This window comes from Onychostoma macrolepis, chromosome 01 (genome assembly GCF_012432095.1).
Source record: "Onychostoma macrolepis isolate SWU-2019 chromosome 01, ASM1243209v1, whole genome shotgun sequence".
Taxonomy (NCBI): domain Eukaryota; kingdom Metazoa; phylum Chordata; class Actinopteri; order Cypriniformes; family Cyprinidae; genus Onychostoma; species Onychostoma macrolepis.
In genome coordinates this window covers 18,066,131-18,093,421 of record NC_081155.1, presented here as the reverse complement: position 1 = coordinate 18,093,421, position 27,291 = coordinate 18,066,131, and the positions used below count along the sequence as shown (strand labels likewise).

General features: G+C 36.0%; 1 protein-coding gene across 8 annotated transcripts in view; it reads right to left on the bottom strand.

Annotated features, from left to right (window-relative positions):
- Positions 1-27,291, bottom strand: part of ctnna2 (catenin (cadherin-associated protein), alpha 2) — a 489,293-nt gene that overhangs the window by 299,514 nt on the left and 162,488 nt on the right. The window contains exon 8 of one of the 8 annotated variants that reach the window (XM_058790121.1): positions 5,593-6,048. The exons of the other annotated variants lie outside the window; for them this stretch is intronic. Coding sequence (XP_058646104.1) covers positions 6,022-6,048 — 27 coding nt within the window. The 3' untranslated portion in view covers positions 5,593-6,021. Of the gene's footprint in view, positions 1-5,592; positions 6,049-27,291 lie in introns of those variants that run through there. 8 annotated transcript variants of the gene reach the window in all.

The following is a 27,291-nucleotide window of genomic DNA, read 5'->3' as shown; positions in this document are numbered from 1 at the left end:
CTCGCTTTCAATTAAGGACGTTTCAGAGGCATCGGGCCGTGAATCAGAACACCCGCCACTCGAGCGGGTCTCAAGACGCTCACGTCGATGTATGCGAATGTGAGTCCGTGCCGCAAGGCCACGCCATTCTCCGCCGAGGTGATGCAGCCAACCGGGATTTAATTGGGTTTTTAGGCTGTTTCATATTAAGGGGAAGAGATGGAATTAACTAGAGACAAATTAATGTAATAAAAGCTCTCAGAGCTGCATGCCCATTGCATTAGCTGCGATGGCACTTTCCCATCCACCCCGCTGAGATTCAACTTGACCACGCCCCCCACCCTTAAGAGCCGTCTGTGGTGAGAGCGGCTAACACGATTGACATTGATAGGTGGATGGAGCTGTGGAATCGAGTGTAATTGCGTTAAACGGGCAGACATGGATCTGAGGAGCAGGGCTCTAACTATGTTAGCACGCTACATATGTTAGCGTTATGAATGCAGGGGTGAACTCGGCTGGATGATGGAGCATGCAGTTCATCCTGCGGCCCAAGCAGAAGGAGGCGGGTGGAGAAGTGCATGCTGGGCTGTAGAGGTAAACCATGTGGAACCTTTCAATCAGAAATCGGAGTGAAGGAAGCGGGAGGAATGTGGAGAGAGAACATTGGAGAATAAAGGAGATGTTTAGAAGAACGCAGACTTATGGGCCTGCCGTTTGCCTTTAAAAAAGAATCAAATAATTCGGGTTTATTGCTACTGTTATTATTCTCGTTGTTGTCAGTTGTTTTGTTTTTTGCCCCTAAGTAGGTTAGTAATGATAATGCACACATAAACTGAGTTGACATGTAATTTGACTTAATTGCAGTCACTTATATGCTTTTACTCGCCTATGTGTGCTCTTGTATGGTCAAATCAAAAGCATTTGTCTACATCAGTGATTGCCAATCAGCTTTGTTAAACCTATACAACAGACATTTTGATTTAAAAGAGCCCCTTTTTATTTCTTATTAGGTTAAAAGTGTTATATATGATTTTTGCATGTATATAGGATCAGCAAAAAATAAATATATACTTATACATTTAATCATTTAGCTGATGCTTTTACCCAAAGCGACTTACAAATGAGGACAATAGAAACGATCAATATATATGTTACGTGTTAGTTCCTGCTTTTCCTTATTTGGTTTGTTTCCTGTTCTCATTAGTTTGTTTGTCTAACTATCATTCAGTCTGATCACCTGTGTTCTATTAATCATCTCGTTTGCTCCTTTGTTTCCTGTCCTTTATAAGCCTTCAGTTTCTGTATGTTTTTTTTGTCTCAGTTTAATGTTGATTAAAGGAATACGTGTGTTGATGCTACTTCGTTCTCCTGGCCTTTGTTTATCCTGACTACAACCACCCCCCCCACCTCTCTCTCTCTCTCTCTCTCTCTCTCTATATATATATATTGTTTATTTTATTTTTCTCTGTTATTTGTTTTGTTGAAACAACAATATTATATGTAAGAGTTTGGAATATATACATATATATTTTTAAACATTAATAATAATAATGGAAATATTTTGTTTTAACATCTGTTATTTGTTTTGTTAGTTTTATTGAAACTAAACAACTAAATAATATATGTTTGGAATTGATGTAATAATTTATATAAATAATATATTTATTTATTTACTATTTTAAATTTAGTAGTTTCTGTGGATGACAGTCCTGTTTCCATCTTGTCAAAATTTTCAGCCAGTCAAACCATTATCAAACTAAATGCACTTGTAAAATAAAAGCTTCTGTATTTCTCAAACTGCTGTTAGTTTGAATGAAAGCTCTTGGTGAGTCTGTTATTTTTTACCCACATTATTGATTGTTGTTTTTTTTACTATAGAAGCGAGTCATTGTACTGATGACAATTTTAATTATATTAAAGAGACTGCTAAGCGAAATTATAAGCGAACATATTTCTTGTTCAGCGATGATGAGCCTTACTGATCCTGTGATGAAAGGTTGGGAAACACTGGTCTACATTACAGAGCACTTTCAGATTTCCTTTAATTGATCTTAGATTTTTAGTACACATTTACTATAATTTAATATCTTTTGCTACAAGATCACACTTAATGAATCTATCGAGCATGAACTCAACAATGATGTCTGCCATTGTTGGGTCCTTTCTCATTCCCCAACGCATAGCTGCCTCGCACATGAGAATCCTTCACCAGTCTTTGTTAACGTTCTTCTGCAGGTCTTTATCCCATCAGCAGCACCAAATGTGTAGTGTTAATCCCTTTTTTTTGTTTGGAACTCAGAGCTCCATAAATATTTTCTGTCAACATGCAAACATTTATAAATAAGTCATATCGCCCCAATGTTTCATGCACACCCCTTCGACGGGTGAAAATGAATGTCCGTCTCGCCCCAGTTTATTGTCCCCCCTTGTTTACTACATGAAAACATGAAATATAAATGCTGGTGTGAAGACCAAGGCACTAGGGTCATGTATGATGCATGAGATTATTCACCCTGATTCTGAGTTTTTCACTGTCTTTTATATTTCACACAGTACAGACAGATGTGAAAGTGAAATCATTCTTGAGCGGTCTTTTTGTGTGTTTGTGTCTCTGTGACCAAATGTATCTTTAACAAAGTCACATGCTTAGTGATTCGATAAACAAAGACTTTGGTTTGCTATAATAGCACATTTACAATGACAAAACAGCACAATGTCTCATACTAAATCCTGCGTTAGTTAATATGACCTTGTCGACTTAGGCAAGCAGTGGACTTTTTTGCATTTTGCCAAAATAATTTTTTTATTTGGACAAAAGTCTTTAATAAGCATCCAATTAAACAGAAAATTACTTACAGTAAGTGCTGTAATGCTTGCTATCTGTAAGCTGACTTTGTAGTGAGAGTTACATAATGCATGTATGTTTTTTTTGTTTTTTTCCTTCTTGGAAACTGAAGTCTGTCTGGAATTTGAATGATGGCTTATGGTTAACATGACCTCCATTAAACACCCACAGCCCCAACAAATGGCAAGAACTGAAGTTCATTCCTTACTTGTGCAATTAAACCAACATAATACAAATAACTTGAAAGCTTTTGAAGATGAAGTGTATAAGTTCAGAAATTACAAAATTGCAGGAAAAGAATAATAATAATAAAATGATATGCTTCAACTTCATATCAGACCTTTTTTTTTACTTTTTAAATATAATACTTAATTGGTATTGTTTATTTGTTTTGCTGGTTATTATTATATCATACTGTTTATTAATTCAAGGCTAGATCAGACTAGAAATCAAGCCTATAGAGGACATAGACGTGTGGCCAGATTATGGTCATAGTGTCTGTAAATCTGATTAGTGTTGTTTCTAACCTGCAATGGTGCCACAAATGGGATTAATTGTTCTTATCAGACCAATAAGACCCTCCTTTCCTCCTCAACCCACAGATCAGAGCGACTGCTCATCAATTTATCTGATACAAGCTGTTGCTATTAGTCTGTCTGGGTTTTACGGCCCTATCCTGTAAACACGAGGGTAACGGGGGCTGCTGAGTCCAATTTATAGAAGCTTGACAGGCTATTTACACAAGCCAGGCAGAAAAATGGTTCTGATAGTATCTTATGATCAAAAGAGCTGATCTCCTGTGTGGTGGTATATAGCTGAATGCATTTTAACCTTGACAAATTCGAAACTGCTTTGCTGATGGTTAATATTAAAACAATACTGGGAGAGGAGGTCACTAGAGCATTTGATGTGGAACCAGAGTCCATTTGTCATCAGAGTTTGCTTGGTGTGAAACCGTAATTGAACTCTGGATTGCACTAAAAAATATACAACTAAATTTATTATTTATGTATTTGAATTGCATATAAAATGTCCATCCATTTGGATTATACAGTTTTAACATATAGAAATTAAACTTAATGTGAACATTTATTTTAAACATTTATTTGATTTTATCATGTTTCAAAATGCATTTGTTCAAGTTGCTTGAAATTGGCTTAACTATGTACATTGTAAAAACAATTAAATTTATTCAGTTAAAATGTATGTACATAGTTAAAATATAGCTGTGGAACTGGACATATTTAATTAGTTGAGATGAGTTTATTTGACACAAAAAGTAGTAATTCACTGTTACAACCTTCTTGTCAAGGATAACACAATAAAGTTACAATAACTTATTTCCATTGTGGTCCTTGCTTTAAAAAGAGAGAAGAAAATCCTAGTCAAAAAATCTGCTCACTCCCACAAAATAACAAACATCAACAATTCCTTATACGTTTTAAGACATCCTATCTAAAAACAGTCTCTTCAGCCTTATTCTGAAACCCTCACAATTTGCTAATATCTTAGTATCAAACGGCAGCATATTCCATTCCTTAGCACCTGAATATTTAAACGACCTTTGACCATACAGTGTCCTGTATGTACATAAATTAATATCCATAATGCTCTGTCTGGTAAAATGACCATGTCTTACATTAACCCAAGAAAAATAAGAATTAAAATATACTGGAGCCCTATCATTAATGATTTTATGTACTATTTTTAATTTCTGTAATACTAATTTTCTTTCAACTGGTAACCAAACAAGCTGTTGAAAGTGTATATTATCCACATGACTAAAACAATGTAATCCTAACTGTGCGTTCACACCAGATGCGACTTGCGTGAATAAATCGTGCTATTCGCGCGTAGTTGGACGCTTGAAAATTTTGAGTTTACTCGCTTCATTCGTGCGTGAAATTCACTTCACAACAGATGCGAATTCGCGTCAAGGAGGGGCTTCTGCCAGGCGGCTCCAGTCTCATTACACTACACTGTTCCAATCACAAATAACTATTTTTTTACTATACTATTGTGATTGTATTTGCAATAGGATATAATTAGAATGAATGTACAAATGTTTGCCATAAGTAGCCTATTCTAGTCTTAACATAGAAATAATATTTTTATGTAACAAATAGGCTATAAATTATGATTTACTATGTTGTGCACAAAGTAACACACCAAGCAAGATCCTTTTTATTCCTGTTTCTATAAAAGTACGAAGATGTATCGTAAAGCTCCGGGTATCCACATACAGCAACAATGATTTTGTCCTCCATTGTTGTTTTGGATTTCTGCCTCCCTCGCTACATCGTAATCGCGTCACTACTAGAGCAAGCTCCTGATTGGTTAACGCCGAGTCATTCGCGCCGTTGGATGTCTATTTGTGTCTTTGCATTGACTTAACATGTTTGAATTTATCATCCAAGTTCTGGATAAATCGGTCATCCATGAACAACAAGCATAATCAAAATGGCACTGAACTAAGCCTGTAGCAAGTACCTTTAAACTATCTCTATCCATAATGTAGGAGACTGGAACAAATTGGATTTATTGTTGATGAATATATAAATTTATTTTGTATTTAAACACATTCATCTTACCTTTTTCATTTATGTTTGAAAAATATGACAAATTGTTGTTATTATTATTATTTTTATATATATATATATATATATATATATATATATATATATATATATATATATATATATATATATATATATATATATATTTTTTTTTTTTTTTTTTTGCAAGTGCAAGTTTAAAAAGTTGCATGAACGAGGTAATTTGGGAAGAGATCAAATCATTTATTGCATCAAACCGATTTCTGATTTCTCATAGCAGTTCGTATGTTTTGCACCCCAAGACATTGCCCTCTCTTATTTTCCTCGCTTCTCTCCTCCTACGCCATCAGATAGGTGAGGCTTTGACCTTAATTCTTCACGGTATGTCAGCCGCTCCCGGGCTGGCACAGTGGGTCATCAATAATGTCTGGCCCAGCATTGCCCACTGTTGGCACGGCGAACCTGCGGCTGCACTGCGCCCTGCCAAGCCCCGGGAGAGTTTATTAATGAGACTAGCTTGAGTGGGCATAGGTGAGAAAGTGTGTGTATGTGTGTGAGAGAGACAAGATGGTCTTTTTTTCAGTCTTGCTGCAGGGGTTCCAAACTGTAGTACTAGGGGTCTGTCTCCAAGATACCCATTTATTAGAGGAACCGTTTCGCCAGCCATCTCTGAAACATGGATAAGAGTCAGGAAATGCCCTGTGGGTCAGTTCTCCAGTGAACAACATTCACTGGATGCAAACACCTTCACACTGCCTGTCTTTCATAGGAAATGTGAACTTCTAGCTGTCTTAATGCATCAGGGTTATTGTAGTTGTATAAAACTAAAATGAAAACCTTAAAAAAAATGGATAAATAAATGTTAACCGAAATAAAATTAAATAAACTATAACTAAACGTGAAACCAGAATTAAAATGTCAAAAAAAAACACATAAAAATTACATTTCAAATAAAAACTGATTTAAAATATTTAGGAAAAAAATATGATAGTATCTCAATTAGTATCGCAATTAATCACATTCAAAATATAAGTTTATGTTTACATACTATGGCCATGTTCACACATCAGCAGAATATGGTTGTCAGTCCTGTATTTGAGTCCTTAATACGGTTACGTTCACACACAGTACGGCTATTCACGGACGTGACAACCACATTCCGAACTGAACTCACACCTGTAAATTTTCAGAACTCACAACCGCATTATCGGAACACACGCACTGTGTGAATGGAACAGGACTGGACAACTAGTTGTCTGTCACGTCATACAGCGCGAGAGCCATCGCCATCTTTGATTTTACTTTGGTCACTGTCGCTATGGTTACTGGTAAGGAATACAGGCTTGACTCCTGTTGCACGTTCATACAGATAGCATTCTAAACACAACTGTAAGCTGCTGTGTGAACGAGACATTTCGAGATTCACACCTGTAAAGAAAATGCGGTTGTCAATCCCAAAAACTGACAGTGTGAACATAGCCTATATGTGCGTGTACTGTGTATATTTATTGTTTATATAAATACACACATATACATGTAGACATTAAACAAAAAATAGGTTAGATTTATATACAAAATATTTATATTTATATAATAATATAATGTAAATTATATACAAGTGTATATATACACACACACACACAAATATATTTCTTAGATATATACATATATGTGTGTATTTTATATATATATATATATATATATATATATATATATATATATATATATATATATATATATATATATATATATATATATATATAATAAATATACACAGTACACGCACATATAGTATGTAAACATAAACTTTTATTTTGAATGCGATTAATCATGATTAATTGTTTTGCAGCCCCAATCTCAATGATACTAAAATATCACTGCTTTGCACTGCTTAGGTCCCTATAGTCATAAATCAGTATGTAGTGAAACATGAGTCTCTTAAAAGCTGAAAAATGAAAAACAAGTCACTCCTTTTGCAATAATTATTTTCAATTATTATTATCATTTTTTATTTAAATTATCTGATTATTTGGCAATTTAATCACACAACTTTTCAAAAGTCTGAAAGAGTTTTTCATACATTTATTTCTTTTAAATTTTTTTATTTTTTTAGTGGAATTGAAATTGTTAGATTCCTTAAATTTTTTACGATTCTCATCCCTATTCCTTGCACAGTATGCTTAGAGCTGAACTAGGAAGCAGATTGAGACACAGTGTTCCATAACCAACTAGTTTGATGTCAGGGACATAAAGTGAATCTCCCATCACAGGTGCATCTTTCCTTTTACTGTAGGCTCCTGCTTTATTGGCCAACACAATCTGGTGTGATGTGCATCATTATTTCAGCAGAGCTGACACCTTAAATCAGTAGCCTAGCTTTCTCTGGGTCACTGTGGCTTTCACTAAAAAAGCTGAGTGGTCTCAATCTCCCACATATATTCACCTTCACTAATGTAATTACCTAAAAGCATTTGAATACGACCTTCAGAATGACAGATTGCAGGTGTCTGGATAAGCTGGGTTGTAATGTGAAGACTGTTATTGGTGTGTCCATGTTTGCCTAAATATATGTGAGCATGTTGGTATGCAAGTGTGGAAACGCTTTTACTCTTGACAGCTGGAGCATCAGCTTTCTAAGAAACGTTTGAGTCACATATTCAGTTGATTCTTTACTTTCTCTTTAAACCTTTCCTGCCTGCCATTTATTAGCTAAAAAAAGCTATGTATGTTTTGGTGGAACAAGTTTAATGTAGCATGTTTTCATTAGAAAGAAAGAAAGAAAGAAAGAAAGAATTGTATTGACAGCCTGATTGCAAAACAAAATTGTTCTACATGACCTGTGCTTTTAGTTTATTGACAGTAAATTGTTTTTCCTTTAACTGCTCAATGAAATTGATCTTTCTTTAGGTTAGATTTTTTTATGCAAATATGCATAATATTTTACAATTGATTTGATATAGTTTATTGTTAGCGTGTTGCAAAGTTAATGGCTAGACACAGCACATATACAAAAATAATTTTAAATTACTTAAATTAAATGAAATGAAATGAAATGAAATTAAATTAAATTAATGAAATTAAATTAAATTATGAACTGAGCTGTTTTTAATTGTATGGTCAGTAGGTGTGTTTGTAATAACAACTGTAATCATATTTTATTTTCTTGGTTGCAGTGCATTCTGGAATGTCCTTCTCTGTGAAGGATGCAATGTTAATAATATTTGCCAGAAAAGTAGGTATCTAAGGCAAGGCATGGAACATGTTGCTTACCAAAAGGCATAGATTATCATGACTTTGGTTGCTTTGAAAGTGTGCCTTAAAATGCCATCTAGGTAGGGAGCTTGTTACATTTCCATCATTACAAATCATGGAGTTTCTATATGTATTTCTCAGCAGGCTGACATCACTGTCTTCTAAAGGGAGATGTGTGTGTGTGTGTGTGTGTGTGTGTGTGTGTGTTGCCTTAGCATCAGCAGAGGGTCTTTTTGTGTGTGCACAGCAGGATGCCACAGCCATAATTAAGACAATTAATTCAAATGGAGAAGAGCGTTGCACATTAGCCAAAACATTTGCACACTGCTGATTTCAGCCGCTGGCTTTAAGAAATGTCAGTGGCATCAGGGCTAATCTGATTAAGTGTATGTTGTCTGTTAATGCACAATTAAAGGAAGAGGGAAAAAAAATACAAATAAAAATTGTGTGTCTGACATATAATCACACTCTCCTCTCTTCTATAGGAATGCCCAAAACCTCTTCATAACCACCAATTGTTTTGGAGATGATAAAAAAAATAAATAAATAAAAAATCAAGTAAAAGTATTAAACGTAACACAGTGGTTAACCTCATTTGTAAGGGTGTAACAATACATATCACAATACAAAAATGCAAAATGTATCGTGGATAGTTTAGCAAAAAAGTAAAGCTTAGACAGATTTAATTTAGGCTTTGAATCACATATAAACAATGATCAGTGAACATACAAAGAACACATCAAATACGATAAACCTGGAAGCTCACAAATTTGAGCTTCCATTTTGTTTAGTAATTATTATTAAATCTTAAATTAAAATGCATTATTTAATAAAACTATCTATCTCTCTCTCTCTCTCTCTATTCTGGTTAATGAACACAACATAATGTACATATATCTTAAAAGTAATAATTTAAGGGAGATTTTAACAATTTTGTCTTTGTTTATAGTATCATTACACACTGTAAAAAAATTCAAGCAGTTTCAACTAATTATTATTTAGTAACTAGTTCCACAGAAATTTTACGTTCAGTCAATTTCTGACTTCAAAGTGTTATATGAATTGTTATATTTAGTTGGCTCAACCTTTACCGAACTAGTTTTATAGTACAATCAACTGAAATGTTTTAATTGGTCAAACATTTAGAAGACTACAGCAAGTTAAAATTTAACCGTTTACTCTATGTGTTTTATATGTTACTTCAACTAAAGCCACGGTCACACTAGACTTTGAGCATACAAAATCGTTTCGCATGCTGCAGCGGCCGTGGTATGAAGTCACGCTGCGCAGCATCTTTTCAAAAACTTAAATTCAACAAAACAAATTATAATACATCTACCGCGTAGCCCAAACCCAGTGCATCCCTCTACAAAGTACTCCACTTTTCTGCAGTTTTAAATGTATGTTCTTTTAATTCAGATAGGAGGTATATCGATCTGCTGTTGGTCACACAGTGTTACGTAATGCGAATTCGCAGGCCAGAGTTCACCAAGTTTGAACTTTTCTTTGCAGTGAAATATCTTCGCACGGGCTTGCATTTCCAGTCTACGCATTCGCATGCTTTTGAATGGAAGTCAATGGAACGAAAAGTCTACTGTGACCGCAGCTTAAGATTTATTATTTGGGCATCATAAGATCTGGGGAACTACGTAAACATATGTTTTTATAGTTTAACAAACTTATTAAAATTAACTGGTAAAATTAAGATTAACTGGTGTTTATCAATCACTAAAAACACACACGTTGCAACACATTGTGGTGGAGCTAGAAAGTGACGTGTCCTGTTGACGAATGGGAATGGGAACAGCAGCGCAATTTGAAAGGAAGTGAGGTAATTGTATTTAAGGAGTGGTAAAAGAGGAAAAAGAAGGGGAAAAAATAAGAGTGGGTTTGGGAAGGAAGGAGGACGACGGTGATCTCAATTATCTGTGGTAAAAGTCGCAGCGTGATCTGATCCGCGAATGCACGCTTTGTATGGTGCTGGGCGATCAATTGAGTGCTTTGAGGAATGATTTCTCCAAGCTAAGGATACCAGTGCTGAGTGTGTTCAGATTCAGGGGCTAACGTGTGTGTTGCCCAGGTACCTTCCTTCACATCCTCCAATTCGTCTTTCAAAGCAGCGTTCCAAGCCGAGATCTGGGGAGTAGCGGCTCATCTGTGCGGCTGGCTGGCTTTGTCTGCATACTCCTACACACCCCTTGCTCACACAACTTTCGCCACACACCTTCTTTGTTCTTTGGTGTTATATCCAGTGAGAACTGGACTCTTGAATCTGTCGAATTGAATGCGGAAATTGAGTGGACCGGCATCTCCTGATATTCGCAACAGACTCCCTGTCTCTCTTTGGCAAGGTGTTAAGAGGTTCCAGTGATGTACTGATTTTTGTTGGACAATTCTACTTTGTGTGTATATGAAAATATAATTTTATATATATATATAATTGATTGTTCATTTATTTATTTTTGTGGTAAAGAGTGTTAACTTATTTTGATTTATAACCTTTTAGAGCTTATCTGGGTTTAATAATATTGACAGGCCTACTCCTGTCTGGTGCCCGAACACTTTAATTTAGTTATTAACAATGTTCTTAGTACCTTTCTGGGTCTTGAACGTTTCAGTTGTGTTGATATCTGTGCAGGGTTAGAAATCTCTTGGATTTCATCAAAAATATCTTGTGTTCCAAAGATGAACGAAGGTCTTACAGGTTTGGGACGACATGAACATGAAAATAATTATCAACTTACTGGAATTTTAATATTTGTGTATTCATGCTTGGAATAAAGTGCATGAGTGATATAGATAACCTTTAGGCTTTTGGGGTTTTCTTGTCCTTTTTCAAGCTTCAAAAAGCCAAGGTCAGTCTGTGCAGTCTTTGAATAGAAAAGAGTACATTTTGATCGAAAGTTCTACTTTGTTTTTTTTTTGTTTTTTTTGTTTTTCTGTGAAACACAATGACATACAGGAGGTCAAAAAATAATGAATTTTGAGTGAACCATCCATTCAAAACAAAACTGAAGAAAATAACTCATCTTTTCACATTTCAACACAAACTCCAACTCCAAAAGTGACTGTGTTTTTTAGATGTGGTGATTCAATAGCTATTTCCAACACCACAGCTAATTCAAACATGGTTTTACAGAAAATGAGTATATTCAGTCCTTTACATACAGGGATACATATCACATTCTCAGCATATTGATACTATCACCAAGAAAACAGCTGAATGACCAGTGAGTCATTCAGAGGAACAAAATAGACAAAGAAAGGCACCATAGCAAGATTGATTTTGCCCTGTTTGGATTCACATTCAGGCCTTTAAACCCTGCTAACCCCAAGACTGATACACAACCAGACACAAAACACACGGACAGGCTCAAACCAAAACAAACAAGGCAAAAATGAAATGAGTGAGGTGCTCGTTCAGCCTGGAGCAAACAAATATAACAGAAAAATACTGGTGGAACAAAAGACAGAGAATAAGAAGACCTCCACATACTAACACATGATCACCCACACAAAACACTTTCAATGCACACAGACATAGAGCAAAACTCAGAAATTTAAGTAGACATGAGTGCATGTTTGCTCAAAACACACAGACAGAAAAAAAAAGAAAAGAAAATGACAGTTGGTAAGAGGGTAGAAAATGACACATCTCCCACACACACACACACACACACACACAAAATCCACCCTCCCCTGACTCACAAAGCTATGTGAAGACTATTTTCACTCTCATCACCGTTCAGTAATGAAGCAGCACCGCAGAAAACATGGCCACCGAGTGATTTATCATCATTCTGAGCCCTATTTCATTCCCCTGATTACTGCAGGCAGCAAACATGAGGAGCAAATTAATGAAAATGTTGGGGAATTATAAACTCCCACCCTGCCTGAATTATCTTGTATAGCGGTGTTGAATTAAGCCCTTTGACTATATATGGAGTGCAGTTTTGTTTTCTAACCTGCAAACCTCTCTTTTGTGGAGGGAGTGACAGGAGTCGTTGGCAGAGCAAGTCTAGTTTAACAACGACAGAGCCAGAGCTTGGGAAAAACGTGAGGGAGAAAAGAATGTAAAATAAATGCACCTCTCGCCTGCGTCCTTCTCTCCTTGCATTACCAGAGCAAGGCCAAGGGCCAGCATCCAGGCAAGAGTCCTTGTAAAATAAATTGGGAGATAAAAGGTCCCTCCTTGAGAGTTTGCAACTGTGTGTCCTCTTACTTTTCTCATTACTGGTTTCAGATGTCTTTGTGAAGGTGCAGAGGATCTACAAAAGTCAAAAGTTATGGCACTTTTGAGTAAGAAAGTATCTACTGTATGTTAAATTCCTGCCTGAAACTGATAGCTGATCATTTCTATATATTAATTTAATTAAAAGCATTTACCTTAAAATACATAAGTAAAGTAAAAAATAAATAAATACTAAATATATAAATGAAAACTACAAATAAGAATAATGAAAAATAAGAACTAAATGAATAATTAAAATAAAACAAAAAACTAAAGACAAGTGTTTTAAATACTACAAGTGAATTTAGGCATTGTAATGTGCAGTATTACAAGCAGAGTTTCATTCTGAGATTTGCCCAAAATTAAGTTTAACAGTAATATTAAATTGTTACTGTTTAAAAAAATAAAAATTAAGTGAGTTAGATGACTGATTAAAAATCCAACATCAATCAATACAGAAAATGATGAACAAACACATGCATACGATATACATACACTACTGTTCAAAGAGATTCATTAAATTGATCAAAAGTGTCAGTAAAGAATTTTCCTGAGGGGAAAAACAGATTTCTGAAGGATCGTGTGACATTGAAGACCGTAGTAATGACTGCTGAAAATTTAGCTTCACGGGAATTAATTACATTCAAAAATATACTAAAAAATAAAACTGTTATTTTGAATTGTGTCTAATGTATTTTCAACTAAGAGCAGCCTTGGCGAGCATAAGAGACTTCTTTCAAAAATCTTCCTCGAATCCAAACTTTTTAATGTAGTTTATATTTAATGCTGTCTGTTAACAAAGATTACACCAATATATCAGGCATCTATACTATTGTGCACTAAAACAACACAGATAGCATACTTTGTAAATTACACTCTGATTCTATGATTGTGTATTTGGAATAGGGCCGTTCATGAAGTAAGCATCTCTCATTGGAGGAGCGAAACAAGCCAGGGGCATTAGGGCCTGACAGATGGAAGGGAGTATACAAGTCGCTATGGGAAAAGGCTGATGGATCACTCCATACAGGCCGCTTAATAAGGCGTAAGTGTGGAATCTGGCTGGAGAGAGGCTTTCGATGAGGAAGTGGGTGAGGAACACTGCAAAAACAAACCCGGAATGCCTAAGGTGATCTTTGATTCGCGATGACCTCAGAAAGGTCAAGTCTAGTGAAGATGTTTATAAGCAAAAAAGACATCTAGCACAAGAGCACCAGGATGAGCCACGAGCCAAGACATTTCTTCTAACCTGGCATTGGTAAGAAGGATCTCGCTGGGAGAATTTCAGAAATAGTGATATGATGTAACATTCTAATATGAGTCTTGACATTAAGTCAGCTTGACATGTTGGAAGAGAAATCTTAATTGTGAGAAATGCTTGTGGCTTGTTTGCTCGACATTAATTATGTCTCTCTGTCTGCTACCTGTGACAATGAGTGCGTTTACATGCACCCTCTTAATGTGATTATAATGATATTTTGACAATATTGCGATTAATCTTTACCTCATGTAAACGCAATACTTCGATCTAAATAATGCGATTAAGCTCATAATCGCAGCAAGCATAATCGTGTTAAAATAGGTGGCGTACACCGATTTTAAACGAAACATGTAAACACCTTAATCGCAGTATTGCCGCTCTGACCAAAGTGCGCATGCGCTTGTGACATACATGAACGACGTGACACACACTTGTAATAATATGCAGATTAAAAACGATGGCGGGGAAGAAAGTAGGGCTGCAGCTAACGATTATTTTTATTGTCGACTAGTCTATCGATTATTTTATTTATCGATTAGTCGACTAATCTATAAAAAAACCACAGATTAGTCGACTAATCTATCGATTATTTTTCAGTTAATCCATTTATTATTTTCTTATCAGTTGATTAATTCTTTAGTTAAACTATCAATAAATAATAACAGTAACTTCTGCTATTAATCTTTTAATATTTTATTCAAACATTTTCTCATAATTAATACTTTACAAAACATAAATAATAACAAAGGAAGAAAAAAGAAAATAACAATAAATAAAGAAAAAAATAAGAAAAGAGAGAAAAATAAATAAATAATAATAATACATAATTAATAAAAAATAAAATTGAAAGAAAGAAAAATATTAAATAAAAAATAAGAAGAGAGAAAAATTTAAATAATAACAATAAATAAATATAGCTGCAAGCAGCGATTACCGGGGTTCGAGCCTTAAGGCGGTACAATTGCAGGGTCTAGGTCAACCTGGACGCATAGCCGACAGTTAAACACATTAAAAATGGACAATAGGCTCACAGACACAGACATACACACACACACACACACACACACACACACACATAGAAATGAAACTGTTAAACTATCATATGAATAATCAATAAGCATTCTTACACACACTCACACACACAAGGACATACATGCACACACATTTTGTTGCAGACATGGATATTTGCAATAAATGATAGCTGACAAAACTGATTGCAAGTCTTCTCTTTTTAAGAGTTTATGTCATTTTCAGGTTTCATTATAATCATGATCTGTCAATTGTAAAAACTGATATGTCTGTATGAACAAAATGGTAAACTTTGATTTAATGTGATTTTAAATGTTATAACAGTGATTTTATAATATCTCCATGAGAAAAGCCATGAACAGTTCTGTTTGAGACCATTTGTAGTCTTACGCTGCCATCTAGTGGTTATAAATAGCCATTTCTCATACAACACTGTGTTTTGAACCTTTATAACTATTATAGTGGTATTTTTTGCCAAATAACACATACTCACAAACATGAAAAGGTTAAACTGTTACATTAATCCTCAATAAGCATGCTTACAGAAACAGACACACACATACAAAGACATACATGCACACACATTTTGTTGCAGATATAGATATTTGAAATAAATGATAGGTGACAATAGTTTTTGCAAGTCTTATTTTTTTAAGAGTCTATATTTATCTGTGATCATAATATGGCAAAATTGTAAAAACTAACATGACATAATGGTAAACTTGAATTAAATGTGATTTTAAATGTTACAACAGTGATTTTATAATATCTCCATGAGAAAAGCCATGAACAGTTCTGTTTGAGAGTTTAATAAACCCATTAGTGGTCTTCCGCTGACATCTAGTGGTTATAAATAGTCATTTCTCATACAACACTGTTTTGAACCTTTATAACTATTATAGTGTTATTTTTTGCCAAATAACACATACTCACAAACATGAAAAGGTTAAACTGTTACATTAATCCTCAATAAGCATGCTTACAGAAACAGACACACAAATACAAAGACATACATGCACACACATTTTGTTGCAGATATAGATATTTAAAATAAATAATAGGTCTATGTTTGATGATAGGTATATATTGGTTTATAAATTAAGTGTCTATATTTCACACATACAAAGACATGCATGCACACACACACATTTTGTTGCAGATATAGATATCTGAAATAAATGATAGATGACAACAGTTTTTGCAAGTCTTTTTGCGAGTCTATATTTCTCTGATCATAATATGGCAAAATTGTAAAAACTGACATGACAAAATGGTAAACTTGAATTAAATGTGATTTTAAATGTTATAACAGTGATTTTATGATAACTCCATGAGAAAAGCTATAAACAGTTCTGTTTGAGAGCTTAATAAGCCCATTAGTGGTCTTCCGCTGCCATCTAGTGGTTATAAATAGCAATTTCTCATACAACACTGTGTTTTCTGGGTATTCTGGGTATATTTGGCTACACCCTTTTATTAATAACCCGTTACAGCTAACCAAGTGACAACATTCAATATTTTTAATAATTATTGATCTAGAGACTCAGAGAACATTACTATAGTGGTTTGATCGAGATCGAGCGAGAAACCAGGGACTAGTTCACAAAAGTAGGTTTTTAACATAATTGTGAATAATTAATGAACGATTTGATTTACAGCATTAGTCCAAGAGGCAAAGTTGTTTAGAATGAGGAGATCTATCACATGATATGAAGATCTAGTATTTGTGTGAATATATGATCATCTTCTACAGTTTGAGGTCATTTTACATAGAAATCTTGTGTTTTTGAGGCCTTTTTAACTGTTATAGCGCCATCTATGGTCCAATCTCCATGAAACTTTGCATGGTTGTTAAGAGTCATGTGACACATGTTTTCAACAAGTTTCGTAAAGTTTTGAGTTTTCGTTTAAGTTTTATAGGCTTTGGGGTATACTTGGCCAGGCCCCTTTACTAAATGTCCTTGTTAAAGCTAACCGAAGGACAAAATTCAACATTTTTTCGATAATTATTGATCTAGAGAGTCCAGAGAATATTACTGCAGTGGTTTGGTTCCGATCGGGCGAGAAACCAGGGACTAGTTCGCAAAAGTAGGTTTTTAACATATTTCTGAATAATTAATGAACGATTTGATTGACAGCAATGGTTCTTGAGGCAAAGTTGTTATTTATGAGGAGATCTATCATATGATATGAAGATCTAGTGTATATGTGTATATATAAACAATTTCTAAAATTTGAGATCATTTTCTATTCAAATAGTGTGTTTTTGAGGTCTTTTAAACTGTTATAGCGCCACCTATGGTCCGAACTCTATGAAACTTAGCATGATTGTTAAGTGTCACCTGACACATGTTATCACCAAGTTTGGTAAAGTTTTGAGTTTTCGTTTAGGTTTTATAGGATTTGGGGTATATTTGGCTACGCCCCTTTTCTAAATTTCCCCGTTATAGGTAACCAAAGGACAAAATTCAACATTTTTTTGATAATTATTGATCTAGAGTGTCCAGAGAATTGCGCTGCAGTGGTTTGATTGAGATTGAGCGAAAAACCTAGGACTAGTTCGCAAAAGTAGGTTTTTAACATAATTGAGATTATTTAATGAACTATTTGATTGACAGCAATAGTACCGGGGTAAAGTTGCTCATTATGAGGAGATCTATCGAATGATATATATATTGTGTGGATTTGTGAAACACCACGTGATTATAGAGCCAAAAAACCTCGTTAGCGCCAACTAGTGGCCGATTTCTTTCAAAATTCTTACAGACCTTTAGGGCCTTGAGTCGAACATGTCCATCGAGTTTCGTTCCAATCGACTTCAGTTAACCTTGTCAAATAGGTGCTTAAATTTCATTTGCAGGTGGCGGCCATATTTTTTGAGATACGCGAATGTCCTCATAGATATTTGAGCCACTTCGGACAAAGACACTGCGTACCAAATTTCAAGTCGATCGGGCTAACGGTTACCCAGTTATAGTTTTTTCGACATTATAGCGCCACCAAGTGGCGGATCATCGCAATTTTTATTATTTGACCGAAGTTTGTGCTCATACATATGTGTACCGAGTTTGGTGAAGATATGCCATTTCCTTCACTAGTTATAGTCTGTTTCGTAAAATTCGCCCGCGACTTTTATACATTTCGGGGCCTCATTGCTAAAGCGAGTTGAATTTTAAATATTTTTTTGATAATTATTGATGTTCACTGACCAGATAACATTTCTTCAGTGGTTTGGTTCCGATTGGGCGAAAAACCTAGAACTAGTTCGCAAAAGTAGGTTTTGAACATAATTGAGAATATTTAATTAACACTTCGATAGATAGCAGTGCTCCTAGAGGCAAAGTTGTTCAAAATGAGGAGATCTATCATATGATATGAATAACTAGCGGATGTGTGAATATATGAACGATTTGTTAACATTTAGGTTCGTGTACAATTGAAATATTGTGTTTTCGATGGCTTTTTTTACTGTTATAGCGCCACCTATGCTCCGAACTCCATGAAACTTTTCATGCTTGTTAAGAGTCATCTGACACATGTTTTCACCAACTTTCGTAAAATTTAAAGTTTTTGTTTACGTTTTATAGGCTTTTGGGTATGTGTGACCACGCCCCTTTTTTTAAATGAGCCAATTATTGCTAACCAAAAGACAAAATTCAAAATTTTTTCGATAATTATTGATCTGGAGAGTCCATAGATTATTCCTGCAGTGGTTTGGTTCCGATCGGGCAAAAAACCAGAGACTAGTTCGCAAAAGTAGGTTTTTAACATATTTCTGAATAATTAATGAACGATTTGATTGACACCAATGGTTCTTGAGGCAAAGTTGCTCAACATGAGGAGATCTATCAAATGATATGCATATTGTGTGGATATGTTAAACGCCACGTGATTACAGAGCCAAAAAACTCGTTAGCGCCAACTAGTGGCCGATCTCTTTCAAAATTCTTACAGACCTTTAGGGCCGTGAGTCGAACATGCCCACCGAGTTTCGTTCCGATTGACCTCCGTTAACCTTGTCTAATAAGTGCTCAAACTTCGTTGGCCGATGGCGGCCATGTTTTTTGGAGATACGTGAATTACCTCATATACACTGGTGCCCCTTCGGACCAAGAGGCTGCATACCAATTTTCAAGTCGATCGGACTAACGGTCGCGTAGTTATAACTGTTTTTATGTTTTTTCAGTCTTACAGCGCCACCAAGTGGCAGAGCTAGCAATTTTTTTTTAATTTGACCAAAGATTGAGCTCATACATATGTGTACCGAGTTTGGTGAAGATATCTAATTCCGTTCCAGAGTTATGCTTCAAATAACATTTGGCTAACGTTAGCATAGACGCTAATTGGCGTACTGTTTTGCGCAAAAATTGAAATTTCAACTTTTTTTTGATAACTTTTGATATTCAGTGTCCCTAGAATATTTCTGCAGTGGTTTGGTTCCGATCGGGTGAAAAACCTAGGACTAGTTCGCAAAAGTAGGTTTGGGATTTCACTCAATTTTGCGAAAAAACGGTGCGTCGTAGAGAAAATCCGTTGGAATCCAGTTTTTTTTCGGGCAAAGCCAAGGATCGCAACGAAGTTAAAAGTTTGAGACTACGACAAACGGTGTTGAGCTACGGCCAAACATGTCTGAAATTTTAGTTTTTTGCGCTGTAGCGCCCCCGTTTGGCCGATTGGGCTGAAACTTTGATACGTTCTCCCCAAATTGAGCTCTACGATCTGGCCGAATTTCAAGTCTCTAGGCCTTACGGTTTGGGCTGCACGATTCGTTTTACGGCGGAATAATAATAATAATAAAAATCCTAACAATTACAATAGGGTTTCTAGCACTTCGTGCTCGAACCCCTAATGAATACAAAATAAAATTAAAAGAAAGAAAAGGAAAGCAAGAAAGAAAGAAAGAAAGAAAGAAAGAAAGAAAGAAAGAATAACAGGGCAGTGATACAATACAATCAACAGAAATGCACTTTATGGCTGCATTCACAGTTACTGTTTGGGACTGACAGCAGTTGCTTACAGGTGAGAGACTTGAAATTTTTTATTTGAATATCTGTATGAATGAACAGCTGAAGTCACAACCGCATTCAGGACACTAGAGCGACAGAATAAAAAAAAGAATGTCATAACACCAGAAAGTTTTATCACAGTCGACAGCCCGTTTTTAAATAAATGAGCCCAGTCGAGGCTTGTCCTATCCATCACACAGTTAAACAACTAACAATGACTGTAAATGCTTTGTTAGCGAGTGCAGAGAGAGCGTTTGGTGAGCGCGACTCAGAGCTCGCGCGATCGCGCCCACGACACTGACGGAAGCTCCAGTGGATCTTCAGATGAACGCGAATCATTTCTCCTTCTCCGTCTCTGTGGGTGAATTAAACCCGTCATGATTATATAGGAAACTTGATGTCCCATGCTGTTCCGTTCATTCAGCACAGCTTTGAATGCGAGAATGCGGTTGGGAATCTTGACAATGTAAAGGTGTCAGTTCGGCTATATATATGCGGTTCTGACGGTCGTATAATAATAAAATGCTCTATGAATGCAAGTCTATGAAGTGATGTTTCCATACTAGCCTTTACCTTCTGCTCTAGAGTCTTGTTATGTGTTAACCATGGCAGAAAAACAGTCTTAACTAGGGATAACTGCAGGCTCGCGCAATGGGCGTGGCTAAAGGTGCGATGCATCGACGCATCCCATGCTAATCGACATATTTTCATAATCGACGTAATCGATGACATCAACGAATCGCTGCAGCCCTAGAAGAAAGCATCGGATTCTGGGGAAAACACAACTAACATTAGCTGCCACCAGTCTCTGTTCCTTACCCTCATCCACAAACGGCGAGTAGAACACGACAGCAGCGTAGGCAAACAAATTCCATCACATTTCTGTGGTGCTGAAAAAGCGTGGAATACAGCCATACAAAATCATTATGCATTAGATGTAAATAATTTAAAACAGTAACACACCTGCTCTTTCTGAGTCCATCATTTGTGCTGTGCAGTGGGGTATGTGAATAATGGCAGCAAAAAAATAACCACAATTCTTAGCGAATAATAATAATAATGGAAATTGCATGTAAACGGAAGTGAAGAGCTTTGCTCTTGACATGTAAACATCATAGTGTGATTAAGTCCTTACTCTGATTATTGGAAATAATCGCATTATTCGTGCACATGTAAACCTAGTCAGTGGCAGCTTCACTTGCCTGAAGAATGGTTATGAAGAATATGAAAGTTACGATAAACCAAGTGACAGCATATATATACTTGAAGGGAAAGTTCATCCAAAAATGAAAATTATCATTTATTCAGCCGTATGCAAACTTCTGTGCACTTTTTTTTTTTTTGGAACACAAAAGAAGATCTTTTGAAAAATGACCACCAACTTTCATTGTATGCACAAAACAGCTGAAACATTCTTCAACACATCTCACCTGTAAGCAACTGCACATCTTCGTCACTAAAATGAACTGTAACTCAGCAAATACTTCACACAGAGACATGAGAAAGCTTGACATGTCTACTGTTAAATGAAGTAAGTCTTACCGAAAACAAATATTCTGTGATAAAGTAATCCGTATGAAACCAACGGCAGGTCCAGTTTTTCCGTCTGGTCTCATTATCTCTAATTTGGTCACGCCCACACGCTCCTCGCGCTATTGTTATTACAAATCTCCACGTGAGCCACGTGGCATGTAAACGCCCACACCACCGTAAACAAAGCAGCAACACGTTCATCTCGGATACTTTTCAGTTTTGGAAGAACACACTGTGAGGAATAAGCCTTGTATTTACCTCAGAAACGCACTGAGAGGAAAAAGCCTTGTATTTACCCCCAGAAGACGCGCTGAGAGGAAAAAGCTTTGTTTACCTCACAAACCGAACGCGAGCGCAACTGGAGCGGGCGGAGGAGGAGATATTTTATACCGAGTAAGTAATGTTTCTTATTGGCATTCGATAATGTGTTGTTGTGACAAAGTTGAACGCACTTACTAGTTGAACTTTTCCCAAACTATAACTCCAGAATAAAATGTGTGAAATCGAGTGCAACATTTTGAAATATGATAGGCAACCTTTCATTGCATTTAAATGTTGCACGACGTGAGGATAGTTATATGTTCTATAAACAATGATATAAAAGTAATGTCTACGAAAGTTTAGACCAATCTTTACTGTGAAGTAGCCTACTCTGTTGGCAAATACCTGCTCAAACATGTTTATAATAAGCTTAACAATAATAATTTAGTTTCTCAGTTATAAAATGTTTTTGTATTGTATGATAATAGTTGCTCCTGATAAGCCTATCAACATGCTCACTAATTTATTTGTTAATTTTAGTCTGGGAATTTTAGTGTGCTTTATTTATTTTGAATATTAACAATATTTAGGCCTATATATATTATAATAAATATAATGTACAGTTTTTGCTGTACTTTGGATCAAATAAATGCAGGCTTGGTGAGCTGAAGACACTTCTTAAAAAAAAAAAAAAACCTTACAAATCTTACTGTTTAAATAATTTGACTGGTAGTGTATGTATTGTCACCATGTTTGCTTTGTCTTTGTCCATTCATTGTGTTGCTCACGTCTGTTTTGTGCAGTTTCTGCTGTCTCCCGTTTTCCTGGGTTCCAGTTTCCTGCCACTGTTTTGGATATTTTGGATATTGCAGCCACGATGTCTTGACTCTTCTGTTGTTTATTTGTTTGTGTGTTCCTAATAAACTGTTTGCCTGCACTCACAAGTGAATCTCAAGTTATTTTATGTGATAGTTATATGTATACACATTTCTTTTTTCCTCACATTCTTTCTTGTAGCAATTCCCTCTCAGTCACAAACCTGACTCAATGGCTCATTATGGAGCTCATTATGCGGGCCTTTGTCTTCTCAGGTGTGAGTCACAGCATTATCCAGGATAGTTCACGCCCTCTCGCATAGACCCTTTCTACTCAAAAAGTGACTCAGAAAATTTTAATCAATATACTGTTTTCTCTAAATGAGTGAGTTAGATTATTTTCAGATCATTTTGAAGCAAATATTCTAGGCTACAAGATCCAGTTCTCAAAAGTCTTGTGAACAAATGTTCTGTATGTGTTTTATGGCCTTATTTCAGTTACTTTAAAATTGTAGTTTTTTTCTAACCACGCATAAACGTTGTTTTCTCAAAAACACAAACACATACGTACAAGCTGCTCACATATTATCGTAGCCCAGTTTGTGCTGAATACAGTGTTTTTAGACTTTAGCCATTAAAATGTTTATAAGCAACTGAAAAAAGCACAAATGTCAGGGCATGTCAAAACTTCTCCGGGGCCCCAAAACACCCTCAGACCCCAGAGGGTTAATACAATTTTTGAATTATTATAAAGTAAGATGTTTTTTCAAATCTCTATTTTATATTAATTATGGTATTTTTGTGCTGAATTCATTGTATGAAAGGTGCTATAGAAATAAAGTGTTTTTTAGCGTAAAAACACAGGGAGACCTTAAAGTCCTTTCTTTTGTTGACAACAGATATGTTTTGTTTGGATTGTCGCAACTCACAAGTCATGTTGGCAATATGGAATCTCTTATAAAATGGGGGTTCTTGCAAATTGTTTATTTTGGGGCAAACTACAAAAGAATGCCATGTTATGTGGAGTATTTCATGCATGATGCTACCACAGAAACCAGGAGAAACCTTGTCAGCAAGGAGAAACCAAAAGAAAGAAGAGGAGGAGATGATTTCTAATGAGGTTGGAAAGATCGAGATGGGAAATTTAAACAAGCAGCAGGAGCCATCAAGTAGAGATGCAGTTAAAGTCTTGGAAAACCTAAAGCCCCACTGATCTCTTCAGATGCAGAAAACAAAAGCTCACATGAGTCCAGGTTCCCTGCAGACTATCACGCTGTGTGTTTCTCTCCAGTCACCGGTAATGAACGCAGGAGATGCCAAACATACACCATACTTCCAAATGCTACAAACGCAGTTATAGCCAACAGCTAAGAGACTTCAAACTTCAGCCAGGCTAGAAAAGAACCAAGATGACTCAACATTCTTGTAGCCAGGCTAATAGAACAGTGAAAGTCATGCTAGCTGAAGTAGAGAGAGCAAATCACAGGAGATGTTTGCAGGAGACTTTGCTTGAAAGCTTGAAGGGGAATGTGTGATATGCATGTGTATTTTTGTTTGTGTCTTTGGGGGCAGGTTTTGCACTGATGCAGACGGAGTGAGACGGATGGTGAGAGCGAAAGAAAGGCTTTTTTTTTCTTGTGCATGCTGTGGGTTATTTTCTCTGAAATGACTGGTCTTGTCCAGTGAGACAGTGTCTAGCACTTGCCAAATCGAGGCATAAAGTGATTGTGCGGCTGGGAGGACACTGTGCAGAGGCACCAGCAGTCACATGACATTATCGTGTCACGACAGCTTGTTATTAGCTATCCTAGGGAGATTGGCAGAAAGTCACAACATTTTGTAACTTTTGTATTCCATTCTAGAACTCTATTCTAGAATTTTATTTAAATAATAATGTTAATGTTCTGGAACATTCTGAACTATAGAGTCAAGCACTTAAACTGAGCTACAATATCAATATCAAATAACTGGCATTTGCAATAACTGGCAATGAGTCTTTCACATAGCTGGGGAGGAATTTTGGCCCACTCTTCTTTGCAGAATTGTTTTAATTCAACCACATTGGAGGGTTTTTGAGCATGAATGGACTGTTTAAGGTCATGCCACAGCATTTCAATTGGATTTAAGTCCAGACTTTGATTTGGCCACTCCAAAACCTTAATTTTGTTTTTCTTGAGACATTCAGAGGTGGACTTGCTGCTGTGTTTGGAATCATTGTCCTGCTGCAGAACCCAAGTGCGCTTGAGCTTGAAGTCACAAACTGATGGCAGGACATTCTCCTTCAGAATTTTCTGTTAGAGTGCAGAATTCATGGTTCCATCAATTATGGCAAGTCATCCAGGTTCTGAAGCTGCAAAGCAGATGTAACGGGACACACACCTTGTCGCATCAGTCCACAGAATATTTGCCCAAAAGTCTTGGGGATAATCAAGATATTTTTTGGCAAATGTGAGACAAGCCTTTGTGTTCTTTTTGGTCAGCAATGGCTTTTGCATTGGAACTCTCCCATGGATCCTGTTTTTGAATCATGAACACTGACCTTAATTGAGGCAAGTAAGGCCTGCAGTTCTTTAGATGTTGTTCTGGGTTCTTTTATGACCTCCTGGATGAGTCGTCTTTGTGCTCTTGGAGTAATTTTGGTAGGCCGGCCACTCCTGGGAAGGTTCACCACTGTTCCAAGTTTTTACCACTGTGGATAATGGCTCTGACCATGGTTTGCTCCCAAAGCCTTAGAAATGGCTTTATAACCCTTTCCAGACTGATGCATGTAAACTATTTTGTTTCTCATCTGTTTATGAATTTCTTAAGATTGCGGAATGATGTGTTGCTCTTTAAACATGCTTCACTTTGTCAGACAGGTTCTACTTAAGTGATTTCTTGATTCAACAGGTCTGGCAGTAATCAGGCCTGGGTTTGGCTAGTGAAATTTAACTCAGCTTTCTAAAATAATGTGGTTAATCACAGTTCTTTCATGATTTTATAGGAGGGGGCAAGCACTTTTTCACACAGGGCCATGTGGGTTTGGATTTTGTTTTCCCTTCATAATAAAAAAACTTCATTTAAAAACTGCATGTTGTGTTTACTTGTGTTATCTTCGATTAATATTTAAATTTGTTTGATGATCTGAAGCATTAAAGTGTGACAAACATGCAAAAAATTTAAAAATCAGGAAGGGGGCCAACACTTTTTCACACCACTGCATGTATGGATGTACATATCCATAGGTTCCATGTGACGTCACAGTGTTTTATCACCGCCATTTTTGTGTCTGAGTCACAGCTGTGCGACCTGTCAGTCTATGGTCATAGCAGCCACAACTACCAGAGGAAGATCAATGAAACACTCCCAGAAGGTTCACAAGGTTACAATATGCTTGGGATATGTTGTGCTGTAGCAACAGTCATCAGAAAAACCCAGAACTACAATTTTATTAGATCTCAAAGAGGTTAGATCAGTGGAATAAATTGTTGGCTTCAATCAGAAGGTAGCACTGGCAGCTAACGTACGGTCAGAAAAGGATAATAAGAGACAATTGTGATTCTTTATAGGAGAATAAAGGACGCTAAAATAGTACAACTTTTATGAAATATTACAATGCAATGTAGTGAAAACAAGAGCCAGTTTTAAAGAGATTCGCTGTTTCTGACATAAGCGAATAAAATAATCTTTTCCAAAGACAAGGTCAACGTGATTAGCTGTTATGTCATAAGTGACAAGAGCGAATCAAATATTAGGAAACAAACGGGCTGATAAGGTCAGAGCAATGTGATGGCCAGCTTGTCCCTAGACACGGTTCTAATAACTTTTACCTGAGAAGATTTTGCTGCTTCATTTCGGAAGATTAACTTTTCTTTATTCTTCATAACCCGACACATAGCGACATGTAGGAAACGGTGCAGTGCAGTATATAGTTAAAAGGCTGCACGTTCGGCTGTACACATACAGTATGCAGAGCCACTTCAGACAGTGCACCAGTAGTGCTTCAGCAGACGAAAACACGCACAATTATGTCAAAATACGCGGTTTTGGCGAGTTACCTCGTAAACGTAGTCTTAAATGAGTTAAAAAGTCTTAAATGACAGTAAAGAGTTGGGAGAAAATCGAATATGTGTCAGATCCACGTCATGTGCATCAGGTTTTAAAGGGACAGCGCTGATTTAAAGTGAAACCTGCTGAAGTCTGTCATTGATGTAAATCAAAGAACAAAAGAAAAGAGAAATCATTGGACTGTTCTAGTCGCTGGTTAACTTTTGTAGCTTGAATAAAGATTAATCTGTTTAAGTTTATGCATATACAATTTATAGTGATATATATGTATGTTATATATATATATATGTGAAGATTGTTTTAAAATCACTTAAATTAAAAGTTGTTATATATTTCAGAGCCTATTAAATGTTAAAAATAATGGCTTTAAATTATACTGTAATGTTGAATGGCTACAAATATTAGGAAACAAACGGGCTGATAAGGTCAGAGCAATGTGATGGCCAGCTTGTCCCTAGACACGGTTCTAATAACTTT